Source organism: Macaca mulatta, chromosome X (assembly GCF_049350105.2).
Source record: "Macaca mulatta isolate MMU2019108-1 chromosome X, T2T-MMU8v2.0, whole genome shotgun sequence".
NCBI classification, from domain to species: domain Eukaryota; kingdom Metazoa; phylum Chordata; class Mammalia; order Primates; family Cercopithecidae; genus Macaca; species Macaca mulatta.
This window is the reverse complement of record NC_133426.1, coordinates 53,113,023-53,134,363: the sequence shown is the minus strand read 5'-3', so window position 1 is coordinate 53,134,363 and position 21,341 is coordinate 53,113,023. Positions and strand designations below refer to the sequence as shown.

Genomic DNA, 21,341 nt, shown 5'->3' with positions numbered 1-21,341 from the left:
ATAGGCATGGATTACAATCCCTGATTTACAGATCAGGGGAAGAGGTTCTGAGAGAGTCAGTGTCTTGGGCTGTCTGGTTCCAAAGCCAGCATTTAATTTATTCAGACACGCTTCCTGACATCCGTCCTGGGCCCACAGTCAAGGAGGCTATAGGGGCCTAGAGGAGTCAGCATCTGGGAAGCGAGGGTCAAACTCAGGCTATGGGAAGGGGCTAAAGCGTGGCGTGTGTGGGGCAAGATCTTGACAACATGGTGGGAAGGCAATTTGAACTTGCAACCAGGGCTGGGTAGGGACCCACTTGTAAATTTTTGAATCCGCTCCAGTTAAGGTGAAGGAGAGCTTCCCGGAGCAGGCAGTGTCTGAGCAGGGCTGTCAGGGACTGCCGTGCAGATTTGCATAAGGAGGGTGTCCCTGGAGGTGGGATCAGCTTGTGGAGGAAAGCGAGGCGGGTGGGTTTAGAGACAGGGAGCGATCCGTGGGGCTAAAATAGAAGATTTAGGCAGGAAAAGAGCAGTAAGGTCAGAATGCGGGTCAGGGCTGGGTCATAGCGACCTTCTGTCATCAGTTGGGAGCTGGGGAAAGTTGGAGGAGAGAGGCGAGGCTCTGTGGCATAGGAAGGGCAGAAACATTGGATCCAAGCACAGGCCTCCATTTGGGGGTAGGTTGCTTTCTAGTTGTGTGACTGGACAATCTGTTCATCTCTTGGAATCCCAGTTTCCTCATCTAATAAACGTCATGTGTGCGTGCATGCGTTTGTGGAAGGGGAAGGGCTGGGGGGTAGAAGAAACACCCAGGAGAGGCGCTAGGCCTGGGCTTTTATGGGAACTGAATAACAAGGAGAGAGCAGAGTCGGTAGATTGCAAGCCACCCTTGGCATGACCCAGGCCTGAGGGCTTCTAAGTATGGGGTGCCAGAGGAAGTGTGGTGTCTAATTAGAGCAGAACAGCTGGTGATGGGGGTGGGGGGTAGGCATGGGCAGAGAAAGGTGCCTGGACTTCTTGTGGATCCCTGAGAAGTTGTCACAGATCTGACCTAAAGGCACCTTAAGCCAAAGTCCAGAGAGGGATTGGCCGAGGCTCGAGGTCACAAAGCTAGCTAGCAGCAGAGCCTGCTTCCTAGCTGTGTGCTCTTTGCAAAATCACTTAACTTCTCTGGTTCTTAGTTTCTCATGAGTAAAATGGAAACAACAGTCTTGACTTTTCTGGGTTGATGAGAGAACTTAAAGTAAAGCAACGCTCAGTGTGAAATAGTGGCACAACAAACTAGTGTCCTCCGCTTTCCCCTAACCCAATCCGTTGTCATACGCTATATAGTCAGGCTGGAAGAATGTGAAGAGGTGTAGAACTTGAAAACAGAGAGGGCAGGAGGGGCCTGATGAGGCCCTCACCAGAAGATGAGGGGGCCCAGGCCTAGAGGCACTGCTGCAGTGAGGGTCAACCTGAACTTGTTGGCTCTGGGGACCGGGCTGGGGTTGCTAGACACGCAAGGATGAAAGCGGGAGGAGGTGGCCTGTTGCTAGGGAAGGAGGGAGGGGGTGGGGGAGCTGCTGACACCCGCAGAGACAGGGACGTCCCTATGGCAACGGGAACCACTGCAGTTGGAGGAGAAGTGGGAGGAGGAGCCTCCCACTCTGGGCCTCAGTGCTCTAATCTGTCCTACAGGAGTTTGGATTAGATAATCTCTTGTTTTGACCTCTTGGCAATCTGGAATGGCCAAGACCTCATGAACGATCCGTGGCTCTCCCATCCACATGTCCAAGACACTACCCATCCCCAGAGCCATCCAGCTGCGTCACCTCCCATGATGCCTCCCGTTTGGCTCAGCCTGGTTGCCCACCTTGCCCTGTTCCTACCACTTCCTTTGCCTGGAATCTTGCCACTTACTGCTTCCCAGTTTGGGGTTGCTGCAGACACAGATGAGCCAGCTCGGGTCAGCCCAAATGGGAGCGTGATGATGGGGTAGACAGTCATTTTGTAAGGACAGAAGTCTGGAGGAGTCAGAACTGGATTCTGACAGTGGGACAGAGGAGGAGGTACCTTTCCAGAAAGCTAAAGAAGGGCAAGAAAGGGTAAGAGATTTCTTCTTCTCCTCCCCTTCCTCTCTGTGTTCTACCACCGCCTGGCCCAGCCCCAGGAAGTGGGTGACCCCTAAACTGGCTGAGTGCCTGGTTGGCACCGAAATACACTTGCCTTCTCTCTCTTCCCCTCCCCTTGCCTCTGTCCCCTCTGTCCTGGCTTTAATTAGCAGCCCTGGGGATGAGTCACTTGGCAGCTGGGGAGGGAGGCTGCATGGAGCTCAGTGAAGCTTCGACTCCTGCCCTGAGCCTTACGGGCAGCACCTCTGTGTTCACGCATGTGGGTGTGCACTGCTGCATGGCAGTGTGGCTGTGAAGAGCAAAGTGCAACACTGCATGCTGGCATGTGGCCCTGCACGTCAGGGGGTCTGCAGAGAACCATATCTGGTTGCTGCTGCGTTTGTTTCTGTGTACCATTGAATGTCAGCGTGTGTGAATGTGTGGAGCGTGTGGCTGTGGTTGTAAGTGTCAGGGAACAAGGGAGCTTCCGGATGAACAAACACAAATGCTGGACAATTGCATTCACCCCTCTCTACCTAGGCGTTCTTTATGCGATTTTGCTTACACAAGCCCTGCACTTACATTACCAATTTTCACTTGTCTTAGTCTGGGTACACTTTATTGTGAGGAATGGAAGCCCACTCAAGCTAGCTCAAGAATAAAGGGCTAATGAGGGGGACTATTGTGAGGCTGCATTTCACAGAATCTAAGAACAGTTAATGAAATACTACCAGGCCTCATACCAACTGGAAGTGGGACCAGGAAGTCGAGGACCAAGGTTGCTGTCTCGCTCTCTGCATCTCCTGGGCCCATGTCTCATCTTTCTCCATTTCTCATGGCTTGCCTGGTCCCTGTCATCTCTTTTTCTTTTTCTTTTTCTTTTTTCTTTTTTTTGAGACGGATTCTTGCTCTGTCGCCCAGGCTGGAGTGCAATGCCATGATCTTGGCTCACTGCAACCTCCACCTCCTGGGTTCAAGCAATTCTCCTGCCTCAGCCTTCCAAGTAGCTGGGACTACAGGCATGTGCCATCATGCCCAGCTAATTTTTGTATTTTTAGTAGAGACAGGGTTTCACCACGTTGGCAAGGATGGTCTCGATCTCTTGACCTCGTGATCTGCCCGCCTCAGCCTCCCAAAGTGCTGGGATTATAGGCGTGAACCACTGCGCCCAGCCTATCATCTCTTTTTCATGGACTTCTCTCTCTGGACCAGCCTCCTCTGCTTGCCCATGGCCTGACATGGCCATCAACTTGGAAGCTATATGACCTTTTCCAGCTTCAGGATCCGCCCCTCCTGCCATTGGATTGCAGTGATCCTCCAGCCTGTTGGTAACACAAGGCGGCAAGGGGCCATGTGAGATAATTGATTCCCTTAGAATTGGATGAGAGGAGAGAGAGAGAAAACACTTGGTATTTCGTGTTTCTTCTGCAGTAAACACAGTTTTTATGTGTACCCAAGTGAGGTCAGAGCCTGGTCGGCTCAGAGGCAAACGCTTGTAAGATTGTTTTTGGTTCCTATTTTATAGCAAGATGACCTTTGCTCACTGTGCTTTCAAGTTCCATATCCTTGCATCAAAACATGCTGTTTTGTCTAAAAGTGCCCTCTTATTTTATGCTGAAAAAGCTTTTAAATGTACAATGAATATTACCATTGCTACCAGCTTGTGGTAATTTTTCATCACCTCAGAACAACTGGTATAAAGCTACTGATGGGACAGCTGCTACCCAGCTCTTGGTGGCCTCAAGAATTTTGATATTTTATGAGTTCAGTGACTGAATTTATAGTTATCTCCAGTGTATAATTACAAGTACACATTATCAATGTTATCAGCTTGACACTGGAGCTTACTTTTCCATTAATACAAACCCTGCAGGTTTTACATTAATTACAGAGGGAATTAATGACCCTTTAGACAAGTTTTCACCTATGAATAAAGAGTCTGGAACCAGCCGTGCCAGTAATGACTGTTCTCCAGACACAGGAGCAATGTCCACAGCTCTGGCCTTAGCCCTGGCCTTGCATCCTCTGGCTGAGACTAGGGGCTTCCCACCGCCTCCTCAGAGGCCTCCTGATTCTGGCCTGGCACACAGTAGGTGCTGTTACTTTTAATAAAATTGGTAGTTTTATTATTGCTGTTAAAGCCATCTTCCATATCTAAATGGTAAACCTAAGTGGGAGACATTATCCCAGGTTCTGGGCAGTCTCCTTCAACTCCTCCCCTTGCCCTTTTCTCACTGTTCCAAATAGTAATAATTGCTTTGAGTCAGAAAATGTCTGCTAAATATCAGGTACTATTACAGAGCACTGGAGACACATTATCTTTAATCCTTGTGGCCACCCTGCTAAGTAGGGGTGACTTACAGGTGGGGAAACTGAAACCTAGAGAGGTAAAATGACTTGCCTCAAGTTGTCCATCCACATATCCATTCATTTATTCCTTCATTCAAGGATTTATCGAGTGCCTACAATGTGCCAGACGCTGCTAAATGTGACTGATAGGGTGGTGAGTAACAGCCCTGCTGTGATGAAGCCCACTGTCTGGTCAGGAAATAGACAAGGAGACAGACAATTACAGACAATTATAGGGGAAGTGCAGGCTGCTGTGGGAGCACCATGGAAATATACCCAACCCAGCCTGAGGGCCAGGGAGGCTTCTCCAAGCCGACATCTAAGTGGAAGCTTGGAGCATGAGTAGACGTTAGCCAGGGGAGGGGTTGGCTGGGGCAAGGAGAAGTGCAGAGTGTTGCAGGCCAGAACTGCGAGAAGAGTGTTTGGCACCCACATTTGTGAAGAACTAAAGGAGTATCTGCAGTGAGATGGCACTGTCATGAGAAATGGCCTGGTCTGGAAAGGGAGCAGAAGGTTTATCGGGAGGCTGGAACTGTGGCCCTGGTTGCTTAGGTCCAGAGCTGAGGAGCTGCAGGACCCAGCAACAGTTTCCATGTGACAATCGTGGGCCTGGGAGCCTCCTGGGGCTGCCTGGCCAGTAGCAGGCTGGGATTCTAGTGGCCACAGTGCCCTCTAGTGTCCACGGGCCCACCTTGCAGCCTCCACCTCTGTCCATTTTCCCCCACCATGTGCGACCAGGTGCCCTGTGCTGAGTGCTGGGGACACTGGGATGAACAAGACACAGAGCTCTCACAGAGCTCCTGACAGAGAAGGGGCAGCAGGCATCTGAACACAGTGTTGAGAGAAGCCAGCTGAGAGAAGAGCAGGGCGGAAGGACACAAGGGAGGTGACCCAACCTGCTTGGGTGGGGTCAAGGCAGGTTCCCAGAGAGCACAACATCCAGCTGACTTTTGAACAACAATGGGGAGCCAGCCAGGTGGGGAGATGACAGTGGGGGCACAGTGGGACAACAGAGGTACTATTACAGAGCATTTGACACAAATTCTCTTTAATAAGGCTTGGAGCAGCAGAGTGTAGCTGAGTTGCAGGTGCTTCTGTCTGGGTGGGGTGCAGGTTGAAGGTGGGGAGAAGGCTGAGACTAGCTGGAGGTGTGGGATAGGGGCTAGCTCACGGAAGATTCTAGGATGCCTGCCACCCGCTCATCATGGGCACTTAGCGAATGGAATCATGTAAGAAGCTTCCCTACCCTTTGGGATCACAGACCCATGCGAGGATCTGATCAAAGCTAGAGGTGTTCTCCCCGGAAATTAAAGCTTTTCATACAACTTTAGGGGCTTCAAAGATACTCCCCACCCCACATGCCTGTCCACAAACCACAGGCTTCCAAACTGCTCTTCCTATAGATACGGAAACCCGCACCGAGGCCTCCAAGGCTCTGCATGCTGGGCCCCCACCTCCATCTCCAGTCTCACCTTTCTCCCCTGCACTTTTCCCACCCCACCACGTCAGCCTCTTCGTGCTTGCTGGAATTACCACCTCAGGTCCTTTGTCCGGGTTGTTTCCTCTGCCTGGAATGCTTTCCTCCTGCCGTCTCTACATTTTGCTCAGTTGAATTGCATTAGTTGATGAATGTCTGTCTCCTCTCACTTGGATATAAGCTCCGTGAGAGCTGGACATTGTCTACCCTTAGCCACTGCTGTATCCAGCACTGGGGGATAGTGCCTGGGCCACAGTATCTGTCGAATAAGCACGTGAAGGCCCTACCAGTGCCCCGTGGCTGGGTCAGGCTCCTCACCCTTCATTCCTTCCTCCCTTCAGGCCCTGGTGGGTCATCATCTGAGTCTGTTCAGCATGCTCAGCTATGACTGAATTCCAAAAGTGGTCCCAGGTTCAGGGATATTTTCTTAGAAATCTTCCTCACTATCCCTGAAACAAGCAGGCTTCCCATGGGTCTCCTCTGCCTCTCTGGGAGAAGGGTCAGACTCTCTCAGGTTCAGGCTGAGACTCTTCACCATGTGCACACTTTGTCTACCTACCAAATCCCTACAAGAACTGTGAGGTAGGAATTGCCACTCCTCTCCTATAGATGAGCAAACTGAGCTTCAGAGGGCTTACCCAGCTAAAAAGTGATAGGGCGAGGACTTGTACCCAGCTTTACCAGGCACCAAAGTGTAGGTTCTTTGTCTCACCAGAGAGGGAAAGGGGCTTACCCAAAGTCACACAGCATCATCCCTTAAAGCTACCACTACACTTTCTTTTTTTTCTTTTCTTTTCTTTTTTTCTTTGGACAGGGTCTTGCTCTGTCACCCAGGCTGGAGTGCAGCCGCGTGATCTCAGCTCACTGCAACCTCCACCTCTGGGGCTCAAGCGAGCCTCCCAAGTAGCTGGGACTGCAGGTGTGCGTCACCACGCCTGGCTAATTTTTGTATTTTTAGTAAAGACAGGGTTTATGCCATGTTTCCCAGGCTGGTATCAAACTCCCGAGCTCAGGTGATCCACCGCTCCCCACCTGTCCCACTGCCCCCGGCCTCCCAAAGTGCTGGGATTACAGGCATGAGCCACTGCACCCGGCCCAGCACTACACTTAATGTCTCTCGGCTCCTGCCAGGTCAAGAGGGTTCAGCTCTTAGGGCAATAAGTACAAATGGGCACAAGGTGAAGCTGCCGCAGGAGCTAGGAGAGTTCCTCAAGGAGAGTTAAAAAAAAAAAAAAAAAAGGGCAGGGGCTAAGGCCAGAGCCCTGAGGACCAGGGCTTTGAGGGGTGGGCAGAGGGAGAGGAGGCCACCAAGGACCCACAGATGCCAACCTTGTGGTGGTCCGGAGGGCCTCTCTCTCTCAGTAGCTTTGGCTTTCTTGAGAGGAACCAGCTGCCCCAGCAGGGAGGCAGGAAGGCTGGCCTGTTGCCTGTCAGCTTCTATTTCTTCTAGATCACTGGCCCCCCGGCCCCTCCCAGGGCCGCCTTCTGCTCAGAACAGCCAGGGGCCTGGGCTCCAGGGCCGTGAAAGGACAGGAGCACTTTGAGCTGGACCTGTGATATTCTCAGGAGCCCTACATCCTTCAAAGCCGAAAAACTCTCTCCTTTCTCCAGTCCCGCCCGTGTGGAGGACAGAGAGGTTGCTGTAATAGGCAGGCAGGGAGCCAGGGCACCTGGAGTCTACTCTGACTTGCTGCATGAACTTTAGTAAGACCCTTCTCTCCAGGCCTCAATTTCCCCATCCGTAAAGTCAGGCTGGGCAGTTTCCTTGGAAGAACAGCCTCTTGGCATTTCTTTTGATTTTCTGTCTTCTCTTCAGGAAGCATTTCTCTCAGCCAGTCTAGAAAACAACACAGAAGAGTGAGAGCTTATTGCAGTGGGAAAGAATATTGACTGGGGCCCCATCTTGATACCCCAGAATGGGTGATTTGAATTTTACTTAATACGCAGAGTCCCAGAACAACTCCTAAACATAGTCTCTTTAACTGAGCTGAAAATAAGGATATTTGTGAAAAGCGTCTATGGAAAGGTTTCTGTATTCACAAGGTAGCAATATGGCTGAAGGGGCAGATTCCAGGTTTGGGAATAGCCAAACCGGGTCTTGATATTGGAGTTCTGCCACTTACTAGCAGTATTACTTCACCTCTCTCCATCTCAATTTTCTGTTCAGGAGAATAGAGCCAGCGATACAAACTTGATGGGGTGCGTGGGGAGATTCTAGCAGAGGTGCACTGAGGGAGCCCAGCCTGGGGTTTGGCCCAGAGGAGGGACTGAGAGCTCTCCAGGCCGCTTCCTCCTCGGTGGGGTTCCCAGCCCTCCTGGAGGAGTAGGGGAAGGAGCAAAGTTTCCAGTTGCAATCTGGCCGGCAGCCCAGCTGGCCTGGCCCCGCCTTCTTGGTTCCTCCTTCTAGGGAAGGGCTGGGGAGGAGGGGGTGGTGACACGGTGGAGACACCGGGTAGGCCAGGGGGCCTGCCCTTGGGACAGGTCCAGACCCATGGAGCCCCCCGGGAGGAGCAGCAGGTAGGAACCTGGGCCCCGCAGCCTGGACCCCTCCCTTCCTGCCCAGACCTGGACCCAGTCCCTGGGCTGCTGATTCAGCAGCCTCCTGGCTTCCTGGTTCCTGGCTCCCTTCTTGGACTCTGAGAGGCCTTTGGCCTGGGGGAGGGAGCCAGTTCAAGTGGGAGAGCCCATGGGCATCCAGGTGCCCAGCTCTGGAAGAACCCTGGAACCCTGAGCAGCACAGCTTGTGGCCTGTGAGGAGTGAGCTTGGCTCCTACCCTGCTCTACTAACCTTGTGTGCGAGGCACTGCAGGGCTCCAGGCTTGAGGCCTCTGAGATTCTAACACCAACATTCCAGCAGCCTAAGGGTCTCTGAGTCTCCGATTCAAAAGAGATAATGAGTCAAGGACTTGGGTTGGAGACTGGCACCTGAGAAGCCGTCGCCCTGATGATGATTAATTCAGAACCTTCGATAAGAAGAGTCTCAGATTCAAAGATTCTCTGTAAGGTTCTCAGATTTGGACATCCTGGAATTCACAGCTGGCCTGGCCACGTCTCCTGGCTTTTACATGGGCTTTTGACTGGCCAGGCCCTGACCACAGTCTGCCTCTATGGGCTTGTGGGGGACAGGGGCTGGCTGACCTGGAGAGGTCGGCTGCACTCCCAGCTTGCTCTGGCTCCGGCTGACTGGCACACCTCTGGCATCTGCACTGCACTGGGTAGGGCGGGGACCAGGCCCTCAGCCTCCCTGCCCTGCTGTGCCTCCTCCTCCCCTTGGCCATTCTCTGGACTTTAATCGCAGGAGGCACAAGGTGGAGGGGTCTTTGGACCCTGCACTAGGGGTGGTGGGGGCGCAGCATCAGGGGTGGAGTGTGGGCCCTGCCTTGGGGTGGGGGGGGTAAAGCACTGGCCTTCAAAGCAAAAAGACTCCTATCTGGAACCACCCCATCCTCTGCCTCACCCACTCAGCCCTGAGTCCCATCCTGTCACCAAGACCACTGAGACCTTGTCAGCCTCCTCCGTCCTCACCCTTCTCTGCTCTGGTGCTCTCTGCCTCTCTCTAGCTTCTCTCTGTGTCTTTTGTCTCGCCCTTTCTCTGTCTTCCTCTTTCTCTGTCTTTCTCCTTTTCTCTCTCTTTTCGGTTTCTCTCTGTCTCTCTCCCTCTCTTCCTTCAGTGTTCCCCCTACCCACCCACCTGGGTTCTCCCCCTTCTTTGGGCCCAGAGCCTCTCCTTCCTCCATCCCTTCCTCCCTTTCTGTGAGCGGTCTTCTCTCAGGGGAGCCCCCATGCATCTTTCCCCCCTCTCTTTCACCCCCCCCTTCCCCTGCCGTCCTCCCTACCCCTGTGGCGTCTGGTGTGAGGAGGGCTGCCTTCCCCCTTCCCTGCTGTGGTGTCCCAGCGTCTCTGTGGCTGAGGTCCCCACGGAGTCACCTGGAACACAGGAGGCCCAGCCCGGCTCTTTCGTCTTCACTGCCCCCTGTTGTCATTGTGTTCTGTATGTGGTTCGAGTGCCGTCCTCTCTTTCTTGACTTTGTGGTTTTTTTTCTTTTTTTCTTCCTTCCTTCCTTCCTTCCTTCCTCCTTCCTTCCTTCCTTCCTCCTTCCTTCCTTCCTCCTTCCTTCCTTCCTTCCTTCCTTCCTCCTTCGTTCCTTCCTCCTTCCTTCCTTCCTCCTTCCTTCCTTCCTTTCTTTCTTTCCTTCCTTCCTCTTCCTTCCTTCCCTTCCTTCCTTCCTTCCTTCCCTTCCTTCCTTCCTTCTTTCCTTCCTCTCTCCCTCCCTCTCTCCCTCCCTCCCTTCCTTCCCTCCCTCCTTCCTTCCTTCCTTCCTCTCTCCCTATCTTCCTCCCTCTCTCCCTTCCTCTTTTCCTTTCTCCCTTCTTATCTTCCTTCCTTTCCTCCCTCCCTGCCTCCCACCCCACCCCTCCCCTTCCATTTCCCATCCTCCATTCCTCCCAGCCTTCCCTTTTCCCCTCCCGCACTCACTCTCTCACCTTCTTGCCCCCATCGCCCACCCTGCCACCTCCCTCCCTCCCTGTCTCTCTCTCTGTCTCTCTCTCTGTCTCTTGCTGTCTCTCAGGTCCACAGCGTCTCATACTCTACACCAGTATTGCTGTCCTACTCAGGTCCTTGACTCCATGAAGCTTACCCCCTCAGGCAGGCTGGCAGAGAGCAGGTAAGAGCTAGACCCATCCCTCCCCCAATTCCTCCTCCTTCCAGGCAAATATAGTGTCATTGCCAGCCCCTCCCACCTCCCTGAGCCCCCGCTGTGCCTGTGGAATGGGTGTCAGAGTGTATGAGGAGAGTGCCTGGGAGATCAGGTCAGGAGACCAAAGAGGACATTCAGGATCTATCTGTAGTTTGTCCTTCCTTAAAACAATCCTTCCCTAGAGACCTACCCCAAGAGGCCTGAGTGGTTGGTCCTAGACTATGTGAAATTCCAGCTTTTTTAAAGGATGAATAGGAGTTCGCCAGTTGGATAGACTGAGGAAGGGCGGTTAGGCAGAGGGAACAATCTGCCCATATCTTTGGAGAACGTTATTTCTTTTTTTTTTTTTTTTCCCCGTGATGGAGTCTTGCTCTGTCGTCCAGACTAGAGTGCTGTGGCGTGATCTCAGTTCACTACAGTCTCTGCCTCCTGGGTTCAAGCAATTCTCCTGCTTCAGCCTCCCGAGTAGCTGGGATAACAGGCATGTGCCACCATACCCAACTAATTTTTATATTTTTCTTTTAGTAGAGATGGGGTGTCAGCATGTTGGCCAGAGTTGGTCTCGAACTCCTGACCTCGTGATCCACCCGCCTCGGCCTCCCAAAGTGTTGGGATTACAGGCATGAGCCACCACGCCTGGCTGGAGAACATTATTTCTAAGTTAATTAGAAAACCTATTTTATGTTTTCTAATTACAACTCAATAAAAGGAAATATTAACAGCAACAGCAAAAAGGCTAGGCCCTCCTCCCCATTTGGAAGTTTAAAAATACTTGTGCTAAAGAGGAAATAAGACTGGAATTTATAGACTCTTTAGAATAAATGTCAGTGAGAATACTACAAATTGGCCGGGCGCGGTGGCTCATGTCTGTAATCCCAGCACTTTGGGAGGCCAAGGCGGGCAGATCACGAGGTCAGGAGATCGAGACTATCCTGGCTAACACGGTGAAACCCTATCTCTACTAAAAATACAAAAAATTAGCCGGGCGTGTGGTGGGCGCCTGTAATCCCAGCTGCTCAGGAGGCTGAGGCGGGAGAATGGCGTGAACCCAGGAGGCGGAGCTTGCAGTGAGCTGAGATGGCGCCACTGCACTCCAGCCTGGGCGACAGAGCGAGACTCCATTTCACAAAACAAAAACAAAAACAAACAAACAAACAAATACTACAAATTAAAACCTATAAAATATGGGCACAGGGATTCCCAGAGGAAGATTTATAATCTTAATTTCTTTTATTAAATAACAAGATGGTTTAAATTAAATGGACTAATTATTCCACTCAAGAAGCTAGAAATAACCAAAACAAAGCAGAATCATTACTACAAATAAAACCAGAAATTAATGAAATGGAAAACAAAAGATTTGATAAAGTATTAATAAGTAAATATGACTTTTGGAAAGACCAGCTCTACCTAGTTTGGTAGAAATTCTTTGGCAGATATGACTAAGGAAAAGGCTAAATAAATAAATACAATAAAAAATAAGGAAGAGGATTTAACCATAGATTCTAAGGAGACGAAAAAAAAGTTATTATAAGAAAATATTGGGTCCGGGCGCAGTGGCTCACGCCTGTAATCCTAGCACTTTGGGAGGCCGAGGCAGGCAGATCACGAGGTCAGGAGATCGAGACCGTCCTGGCTAACACGGTGAAACCCAGTCTCTACTAAAAATACAAAAAATTAGCCGGGCGTGGTGGCGGGCGCCTGTAGTCCCAGCTACTCGGGAGGCTGAGGCAGAAGAATGGCGTGAACCCGGGAGGCGGAGCTTGCAGTGAGCCGAGATTGCACCACTGCACTCCAGCCTGGGTGACAGAGTGAGACTCTGTCTCAAAAAGAAAAAAAAAAAAAAAGAAAAGAAAAGAAAAGAAAAAAAGACAATATTGGTTGGCTGCAGTGGCTCATGCCTGTAATCCCAGGACTTTGGGAGGCCAAGGTGGGCAGATCACCTGAGGTCAGGAGTTCAAGACCAGCCTGGCCAACATGGCGAAACCCCGCCTCTACTGAAAATACAAAAATTAGCCGGGCATTGTGGAGTGCGCCTGTAATCCCAGCTACTAGGGAGGCTGAAGCAGGAGAATCACTTGAACCCGGGAGGCAGAGGTTGCAGTGAGTCAAGATCGCACCACTGCACTCCAGCCTGGGTGACAGAGTGAGACTCCATCTCAAAGTAAAATAAATAAAATAAAATAAAATAAAAATTGTATACACTTTTATATCAGTAAGTGTGAAAATATAGATTAATTGGGTGGTTTTCTAGGAAAATGTAAATTACCAGAGTGACTTAAGGAGGGACAGGAAACCTGAATAAAATGGAAAAGTGTGGAAGAAACTTAAATGGTCAAAGTGGCTGGGCGCGGTGGCTCACGCCTGTAATCCCACCACTTTGGGAGGCTGAGGCGGGTGGATCACGAGGTCAGGCATTCGAGACCAGCCTGGTCAACATAGTGAAACCCCGTCTCTACTAAAAGTAAAAAGTAAAAAATAATTAGCAGGATGTGGTGGCAGGTGCCTGTAATTCCAGCTGCTTGAGAGGCTGAGGCAGGAGAATCGCTTGAACCTGGGAGGCGGAGGTTGCAGTGAGCCGAGATTGCGCCACTGCACTCCATGCACTCCAGCCAGGGCAACAGTGTGAGACTCCGTCTCAAAAAAAAAAAAAAAAAAAGAGGCTCAAAGTTTTCTCCCCAGAAATGGTACCAGGTCCAGTTGGTATTCTGGAAGTTCTGGTATGATGGACATTCTAGCAAATCTTGAAAGATCAGATAATAGGAAAAGATAGATAGCTTCCCAGTTCATTCTATAAGGCTAGTATAACTGGACAGGTTTAAACAAACAAACAAAAAGAACTATAGCCTAATACCACATATTAATAGAGCAACAAATATTTTCAATAGAAGATTATCAAATGGAATCCATCAGTGTAGTAAAAGAAGAATGTATTGTGACAAATGAAAGCTTGCCCCAAGAGTGCAGGGATTGTTCAACATTAGGAAATGTTATTGTAATTTATTGTATTAAGATATTAAAGAGAAAATATCATATAATCATCTCCATAAATGCTGAAAAGTGATCTGATTAAATTATACATCTATTCTGCTGTATTGGGGTAGTTTGTTACACAGCAATAGATGACTAATATAGTAAGCTAGGAATCATGAAAACTTCGTTAACTTGGTAAAGATTTTTATCAGAAACCAAAGAGAATCATCAAATGTAACAGTGAGGCACTAGATACATTTCCATTGAATTCAGGAACAAAATAAGGATGGCTGCTATCACTGTTATTAACCAATATTTTTCTGGAAGTTTTAACCGGTGGGATTAACAAAAGAAATATATGATATAAATGTTAGAAAGACAGAGTTAGAATTAGCATTATTTAAGGATAATATGACTGTCTACTTAGATAATCGAAGAGAATATAATAAAAAATTAGTAGAACTAAGAAGAAAAGTCAGTGCACTGAGTAGACACAGACAAATATACACACAAACCATTAACTTCTCTGAGTACCAGCAATAACTAATTAGAACACATAATAGAAAAGATCCCATTCACAATAGAAAAAATAATTCTATAAAACCACTATGAATTTACAAGAAATGTGAAATACTTCTCTGTAGAAAACTATAAAATTTCATCAACGGCTGTAAGAAGACTTGAGTAAAACAAAGTTATATCTTGTTCCTGGATGAGAGTCACTGTGGTAAAAATGACATTTTGTTCCCAATTTGGTCAAAACATTCATTGCATTCCTTGTTAAAATTTCAGTGGTATTTTCTTTGGGATTTGAGTGATTGGAGTTTAAAGTTCATTTGGAAGAGTAAATGTTCATGAATCACTAAGAAAATTTTGAAAAAGAATTAGGGTGGCCGGGTGCAGTGGCTCACGCCTGTAATCCCAGCACTTTGGGAGGCCCAGGTGGGCGGATCACGAGGTCAGGAGATCGAGACTATCCTGGCTAACACGGTGAAACCCCGTCTCTAGTAAAAATACAAAAAAAAAAAAAAAAAATTGGCCAGGCGTGGTGGCGGGCGCTTGTAGTCCCAGCTACTCGGGAGGCTGAGGTGGGAGAATGGTGTGAACCTGGGGGGCAAAGTTGCAGTCAGCCGAGATCTCAGTCTCAAAAAAAAAAAAAACAAAAGAATGAGGGCAACTTGTTCTGTTAGATATAAACTTACCATAAAGCTGCAATAATTTCAAATGTTCTGTCATCACAGAAATAGAGGACTACAGACATGAAACAAAATAGAGAGTTTAGAAACAAACTCATGTTCATATGGGAATTTAATTTATGACAAAAGACATCTCAGATCAGTGGGGAGTCAATAAATGAGATGGGACTATTGGTTACCCATTTGGGAAAAGAATTTAAGTGAAATCCCTGTCTCATATGAAAACAAATACAGGCCAGGTGCAGTGGCTCATGCCTGTAACCCCAGCACTTTGGGAGGCTGAGGCGGGTGTTGCTTGAGCTCAGGAGTTCAAGAGCAGACTGGGAAACATGGCAAAACACCAAAAATACAAAAATTAGCCGGACCTGGTGGCACATGCCTGTAATCCCAGCTACTCGGCAGGATGAGGCAGGAGAATCGCTTGAACCCAGGAGGTGGAGGTTGCAGTGAGCCGAGATCTCGCCACTGCACTCCAGCCCTGCAGCCTAGGCAACAGAGGGAGACTCTGTCAAAAAAAAAAAAAAAAAAAAAAAAAAGCCAGAAAAGTACCAGAAAAATATCTGGAATATTTTAATAATATTAGGGTGGAGAAAGCCTTCCTGAGCATGACTTAAAAACCCTTAAGCTGGCCGGGCGCGGTGGCTCAAGCCTGTAAGCCCAGCACTTTGGGAGGCCGAGACGGGCAGATCACGAGGTCAGGAGATCGAGACCATCCTGGCTAACACAGTGAAACCCCGTCTCTACTAAAAAATACAAAAAACTAGCCGGGCGAGGTGGCGGGCGCCTGTAGTCCCAGCTACTCGGGAGGCTGAGACAGGAGAATGGCGTAGACCCGGGAGGCGGAGCTTGCAGTGAGCTGAGATCCGGCCACTGCACTCCAGCCTGGGCAACAGAGCGAGACTCCGTCTCCAAAAAAAAAAAAAAAAAAAAAAAAACCCTTAAGCTATAACATAAAGAGTAATAATTTTGGCTACATTGAAATTTAAAACTGTGTGGAGAAAGATACTATACACAAAATTAAAACATAAACAACAGGCTAGGAGAAAGTATTTGCTACACAGATATCAGGCAAAAGGTTAATATCTCTGCCTATATCTATATCACCTTCTGGAAACTAGAAAGGAAAAGATACAAAACCCATTCAAAATGGAGAGATAACATGATATGGCAATTCAGGGAAGAAATAGACAATTAGCTAATAAATGAGAAAAGATGCCCAAGCTTACTAATAGTTAAAGAAATGTAACTAAAGCAATGAAGTGCCATTTTTAGGTATCCAAATTAAAAATATCGGAAGGGTTTTGGAGAAACAGAACCTCTCAGATACCTTGTGCAAATTGGTAACATTTTTTATGAGGCTGGTTTGTCAGTTACCACCAGAATCCTAAATTCTTCCATGCTGAGAACCATATCTTGGAGCTAGATTTCTCCAAGATACTGCTTCCAGAAGGACCCCAACTTGGCCAGCCAGAGGCCTTTTCTAAAACACCGCAATCTAAACTACAAACATAAGCCAGACTGTGCAACTCTTTATCACATGCCCTTGTAGGATATCATTCCCAACCAACTCTTAACTAAAAGGTGCATGATATATGCTTCTCAAAAGAAAGACAAGATTATGTGAGTAGGAATAATCTTTCTTTGTAGCCAGTCTGCAAACATGTTAAAGTAACGGAAATAACTTTTATGTGTACTTTAAACAAAATGTGCATCCCTTTGACCCAGCAGTTCAACTTTTGAGAATCTAACCCTCAAGAATACTTCGAGACATATGCAGAGATGTTCAGTGCAGCATTGCTTGTGATACTGAAAAATTAAAACAACCTAAATGTCCATTAGTAGAGAATAGATCTTAGTCCATGATATACCCATATTATGGATTACTCTGTAGCAGATCCAAAGAAAAAAGGTAGATCTCTGTATACTCGCACAGCAAGATCTACAAGACTTACTGTTACATGGAGAAAGCAAGTTGTAGAACAGGGTTTATAGGCCAGGTGCGGTGGCTCACGCCTGTAATCCCAGCACTTTGGGAGGCCGAGGCGGGCGGATCACGAGGTCAGGAGATCGAGACCATCCTGGTTAACATAGTGAAACCCCGTCTCTACTAAAAATACAAAAAAATGCCGGGCGTGGTGGCGGGCACCTGTAGTCCCAGCTACTCAGGAGGCTGAGGCAGAAGAACAGCGTGAACCCCAGAGGCGGAGCTTGCAGTGAGCTGAGATCACGCCACTGCACTCCAGCCTGGGCGACAGAGCAAGACTCCATCCCAAAAAAAAAAAAAAAAAAGAACAGGGTTTATAGTATGATCCCATTTTTGTAAGGAAAAGATAGCCCCCATAACAACAATGAAAACATGTTATGAACACCCTGTCATAATTTCAAAATTACTGGCCTTTTTCCTTGGTCTAATTTCCTTGCTTTTATTAATTCATTTCCCTCCTCCTTTATATCTTCTCCCTGTATCCAGCTGTTCAGATTTTGTTTAGATCCTTTTAATAATTAGCTCAGATACCACCTCATTCATTCAGCAAGTATTCTGTCTTGCCTGCTTTAGATAAGGCCTTGTGCTGACCCTTGGTGGAATACCGGAATGAATTGTATTTGATCCTGCTGTCCCGGAGCTGAAGTCTAGAAGGCAGAAAGGCACGTAGACAATGACACCATAGTGTGATTTGGGATGGGACAGAAGTAGGCCCAGAAGGCTGCCAGATGAGGGGCAATTAACCCCATCTGGGAAGGCTTCCTACTGGAGGGGACGTTTGTACTGAGTCTTGGAAGAGTGCTAGCTTTCCTTCATCCCCTTCCTCCACCAGAAATGGTCTTGTTCACTCTTTGGCCCTTCCAAGCAGGATGACTTCATACGGGAAAAATAGTTGAGTCAGTACCTTTATTCAAGCCCGAGTTCTGCCATTTACCAACTCGGTGACTCTGGGCAAGTCATTTATCCTCTGAGCCTCTATTTCCTCATCTATGTAATGGGGCTAATGCCAACTTACCTCTTAGGGCTGTCTTTAGTATTGGAGATAATGCATGGAAGGCTCCTGGGTGACTGTCAGCTCTAGAAGAGGGGGGACTACTTGTGTCTTGTTTTCCTCATAGCCAACTGTGTAGCATTGGATTGGATTCAATCTCAAAGCTGTGTGTATCTGGAGATGGTTCTGGAGCAAAGAATGGGCCTGACCATAGCAGGGCTTTGGGATGAGAAGGCTGAGAGGAGTACAGGGTACACAGGTTGCATCATAAGAAGAGAGAACCAGGTGCCTGGTCTTGGCTTATATAAAGGTGATGCAGGAGGGAAAATAAGCGTAGGCGTTCCTGGGAAAGGGATTCCAAGTAGGGAGTTCTGGCCCTGGTTCTTGGTCCTCTTCTACTGATACCATCTCTTAATCAACCTCACAGTCCAGGGCAGTGAGGCATGGTGGACCACTACTTGCCATGGCATTCATGGCAATCTCAATCCCAACTTTGTCACTCACTAGCTGGCTGACCTTCACCAACTCACTTCACGCTTCTGAGCCTAGTTCCTTATCTGTTAAACAGGACTCAATACCACCAACATCATGGGGTTCATTTACTGAATGAACTGAGCTCATTCAGATGAATGCATTCAGAATTTGAGTGGCTGGCACACAATGGGTACTCAGGAAAGAGTAGCTATTATTAGTGTTCATTTCAGTAGATACTTTTGGAGTACTGCTGTGACCAGGGTCTCTGTTGGGTAACAGTTCTTGCCCTCCATGAGTTCCCAGTCACTCAGGGAGATTGAGAAGGGCTCTGACAGAGGAGAACACTGAAGGGTATGGAAGCCCAGAGGAAGGAATTTGGCCCTGTCTGGGGCTGGTACAAGTCAACTCAGCCTAAGAGTTAGGTCTTAAAGGTTAAGTAAGAGCCAGGGACAGAAGGGTGAAGTGTGGAAGAGCACTCCAGGCAGAAGGAATAGCATATAGCACATGGAAAAGAAACGGGATGTTATTGGGAAGGTCCGGAGGTTCTTTACCTGGGGTGCATGGGTCTCAGATGGGCTTCAGGAAACCCACGAACCTCCGGAAATTGAATGCAAAATGTTGCATGCATATACCTATGTGCATTTTTTGGTGGAAGAGATGGTCCATGGCTTTCATTAAATTGGTAAAGGGGTTTGCGTTCCCCCCAAAAAGGTTGAGAACCAATATTGTTGGTGACAAAGTGTCAGTTGAATGGATTCTAAATAGGAGAGTAATTTGGCAAAATTTGTGTTTTAGAAACATCACATTAGCAGTCAGTATGAAAAATGGGTTGTGTGCAGGGAGACCAGCTGGAAGGCCTAAACTGGGGTATTGGCAGAGAAGAAATGGATTTGAGCAGGGCTACTGTGTTGCACGACTCCAGTGAGCACCATTTGTTGAGAAGCATTTTAATTTCAAATTATAGAATCCAAATCCTTTGAGAGTTATTAATGAGATAGACTCAATAGAAGTGTCAGATGATATAAACTGTTGTGGATGTGTAAGGTGAGGGAAAGGGAAGAGGCGAGGATGAGTCAAAGTTAGCAGAGGGCCAGAGGGACGTGAGTCCATGCCAGGGTAATAGTGCAAGGGGAAAAGGGAACCTCTATTAATGCTCACCCAGCATCCAGAGTCCTTGGTCTCAGACATATTTACTAACTTTCATCCTACCCCTGGTTCTCAGAGATCCCAAATGACACTGGCAATACTCATTTCCCTGCGGATTTTGCAGAGGAATTACTTTTGCTTTGTGAGTCAGGTCAAGTTTCCTGAAGAAAGCTGTGTTTAAGCCAGTCATTCAAGGTCCGTGAGGATTCTGAGAGTTAGAGATGGGGGAGGAGGTGCTGACAGTGTCTGCAAAGGCCTGGAGGTGAGCAAGGTGAAATCAGACATTGGAGGGTGCAGAGGTCAGGCTTACCTCAAGCAGCTGTCTGAAGAGTACAGGCTTTTTATTTTATTTTTTTGGTAGGCAGCTGGAGAGCCATGAACAGTTCTTGAGTAGGAAAAGAGGAAAAGTGACATGATCAAATTAGCATTTTAGCAGGGAAATGAGGGAGGAGGCTATTGCAGTAATTCAAGGGAGAGAGAAGCCAAGGTCGTGGGCATAGAGCCGAGGAGATGGATTTGAGAGGTGATCAGGAGGAAGAGAGGACTGGAGTCAGAGACTGAAGAGGTAACTGGGGAGAGAGGAGGAGGTGGAGATGACCGAGGCTGGAGTTCGCAGTAAGTTAGAATGTTCATGCCTGGCGTTGGATTCATTCATTCACCAAATATTTATTGAATACCAGGCACTGTGTTAGGCACTAGGGATTTAGCACTGAACAGAACAGATGCCTTTCCTGATGGATCTTACAGTGACTGAGACAGATAAATAAATAAACAACTAAATGTCTAGAGTGTATCTGATGTCAGTAAGTGCTATGAAGAAAAATAAAGCTGGGGTGATAAGGTAGAGAATGTTGGGGTGCCTTGTGAGAGGGAGGGCCTCTCTGATGAGAAAATATTTGGGCAGAGGCTTGAAGGAGGTAAAAGAGTGAGCCTTGTACCTCTCGGGGACGATGTTCCAGATAGAAGGAACCTCGGGTGTAAAGGCCCCAAGGCAAGAGTGTGTTTGGTCTGTTTGAGGAGCAGCAGGGAGACCAGTGTGATGGGAAAAAGGCTGAAGAAGGAGCGAGAGGAGTAGAAGATGAGATGGTAGGGACGACATCACAGTCTATGTTTTGGAGCTATTTAGGAGGTAGAGTCCACAATAATTGGTGACAGACTTGCTAAGGGGGCAGGAAGAATCTAGGGTGACTCCAAGGTATGTTTTGGGCTCAGGTGACTGGATGAATGGTGGTGCCTTAAGGACAATGGTGAGATGCTAAGTCAGAGATCCCTATGAGAACTGAAGGCCCAAAGGGCCGTCCTGGTAGAGCTGTCCAGCAAGCTCTGGGCTCGACGGGTCCGGGACCCGGGAGAGGGATCCACACCTGAAGTTATGAAATGGAATGAGATCACTGAAAAAGTGTGGAGTGAAAGAGAAGAGGACCAGAGCAGAACTGGGACGGGGAAACCAACATGTAGGGAAGGAGCCCAGGAAGAAATGGGGGCGGGGTCAGAGCAGTAGGAGGAAAAGCAGTGGGGGTGGGCTCACAGAAGCAGAGGAAGGAAAGGGCCTAGCAGAGGAGGGCCTTGTTAAGAGTGTCAAATGTTGCAGCCTGTGGGGAGTAAGCTGAGGGCGGAAGAGAGTCTATTGGCTTTAACCATCAGGAGGGCCTGGGCGACCTTCCTCAGAACAGCTTCCGTGGAGTGGTGGGCGCATGAGGCAGATTGCAGTGGGTCGAAGAGCTCGTGGGAGGTACTGAAGTGAAACAGAGATGGCCAGTGTAGACGGGTTTCTTAAGAAGAAGCTTAGCTGTGAAGAGGAGAGAGGGACACAGGGGGATGTGGGGGCAGATAGAGGGTTTTTATTCCCAGATGGGAGAGACTTGAGCTTCTATAAATGTTGATAGGAAGGAGGCAACAGAAGGGGAGAGGTTGAAAACGCAGGAGGGAGAGGGGATGATTATTGTGGAGGAGGTAATGGGGATGGGCTTCAGAGTC

General features: G+C 48.4%; 1 protein-coding gene and 1 long non-coding RNA gene across 11 annotated transcripts in view; one reads left to right on the top strand and one right to left on the bottom strand.

Moving 5' to 3' along the window:
- Nucleotides 1–21,341, top strand: part of IQSEC2 (IQ motif and Sec7 domain ArfGEF 2) — a 95,680-nt gene that overhangs the window by 32,584 nt on the left and 41,755 nt on the right. For 2 of the 10 annotated variants that reach the window (XM_077989058.1, XM_077989055.1), the window contains exon 1: nt 8,264–8,417. The exons of 4 other annotated variants lie outside the window; for them this stretch is intronic. In XM_077989058.1, the coding sequence (XP_077845184.1) occupies nt 8,392–8,417 (26 nt within the window). In that variant the 5' untranslated portion in view covers nt 8,264–8,391. Of the gene's footprint in view, nt 1–8,263; nt 8,418–10,471; nt 10,568–21,341 lie in introns of those variants that run through there. 4 more of the 10 variants (XM_077989051.1, XM_077989053.1, XM_077989049.1 and 1 more) reach the window with 4 other exon arrangements.
- Nucleotides 6,675–9,829, bottom strand: LOC144338670 (uncharacterized). Its single transcript, XR_013412949.1, has 2 exons — nt 9,737–9,829; nt 6,675–7,737 (listed from the first exon to the last, which is right to left on the bottom strand). It is a non-coding gene; the product is annotated as an uncharacterized LOC144338670 (long non-coding RNA).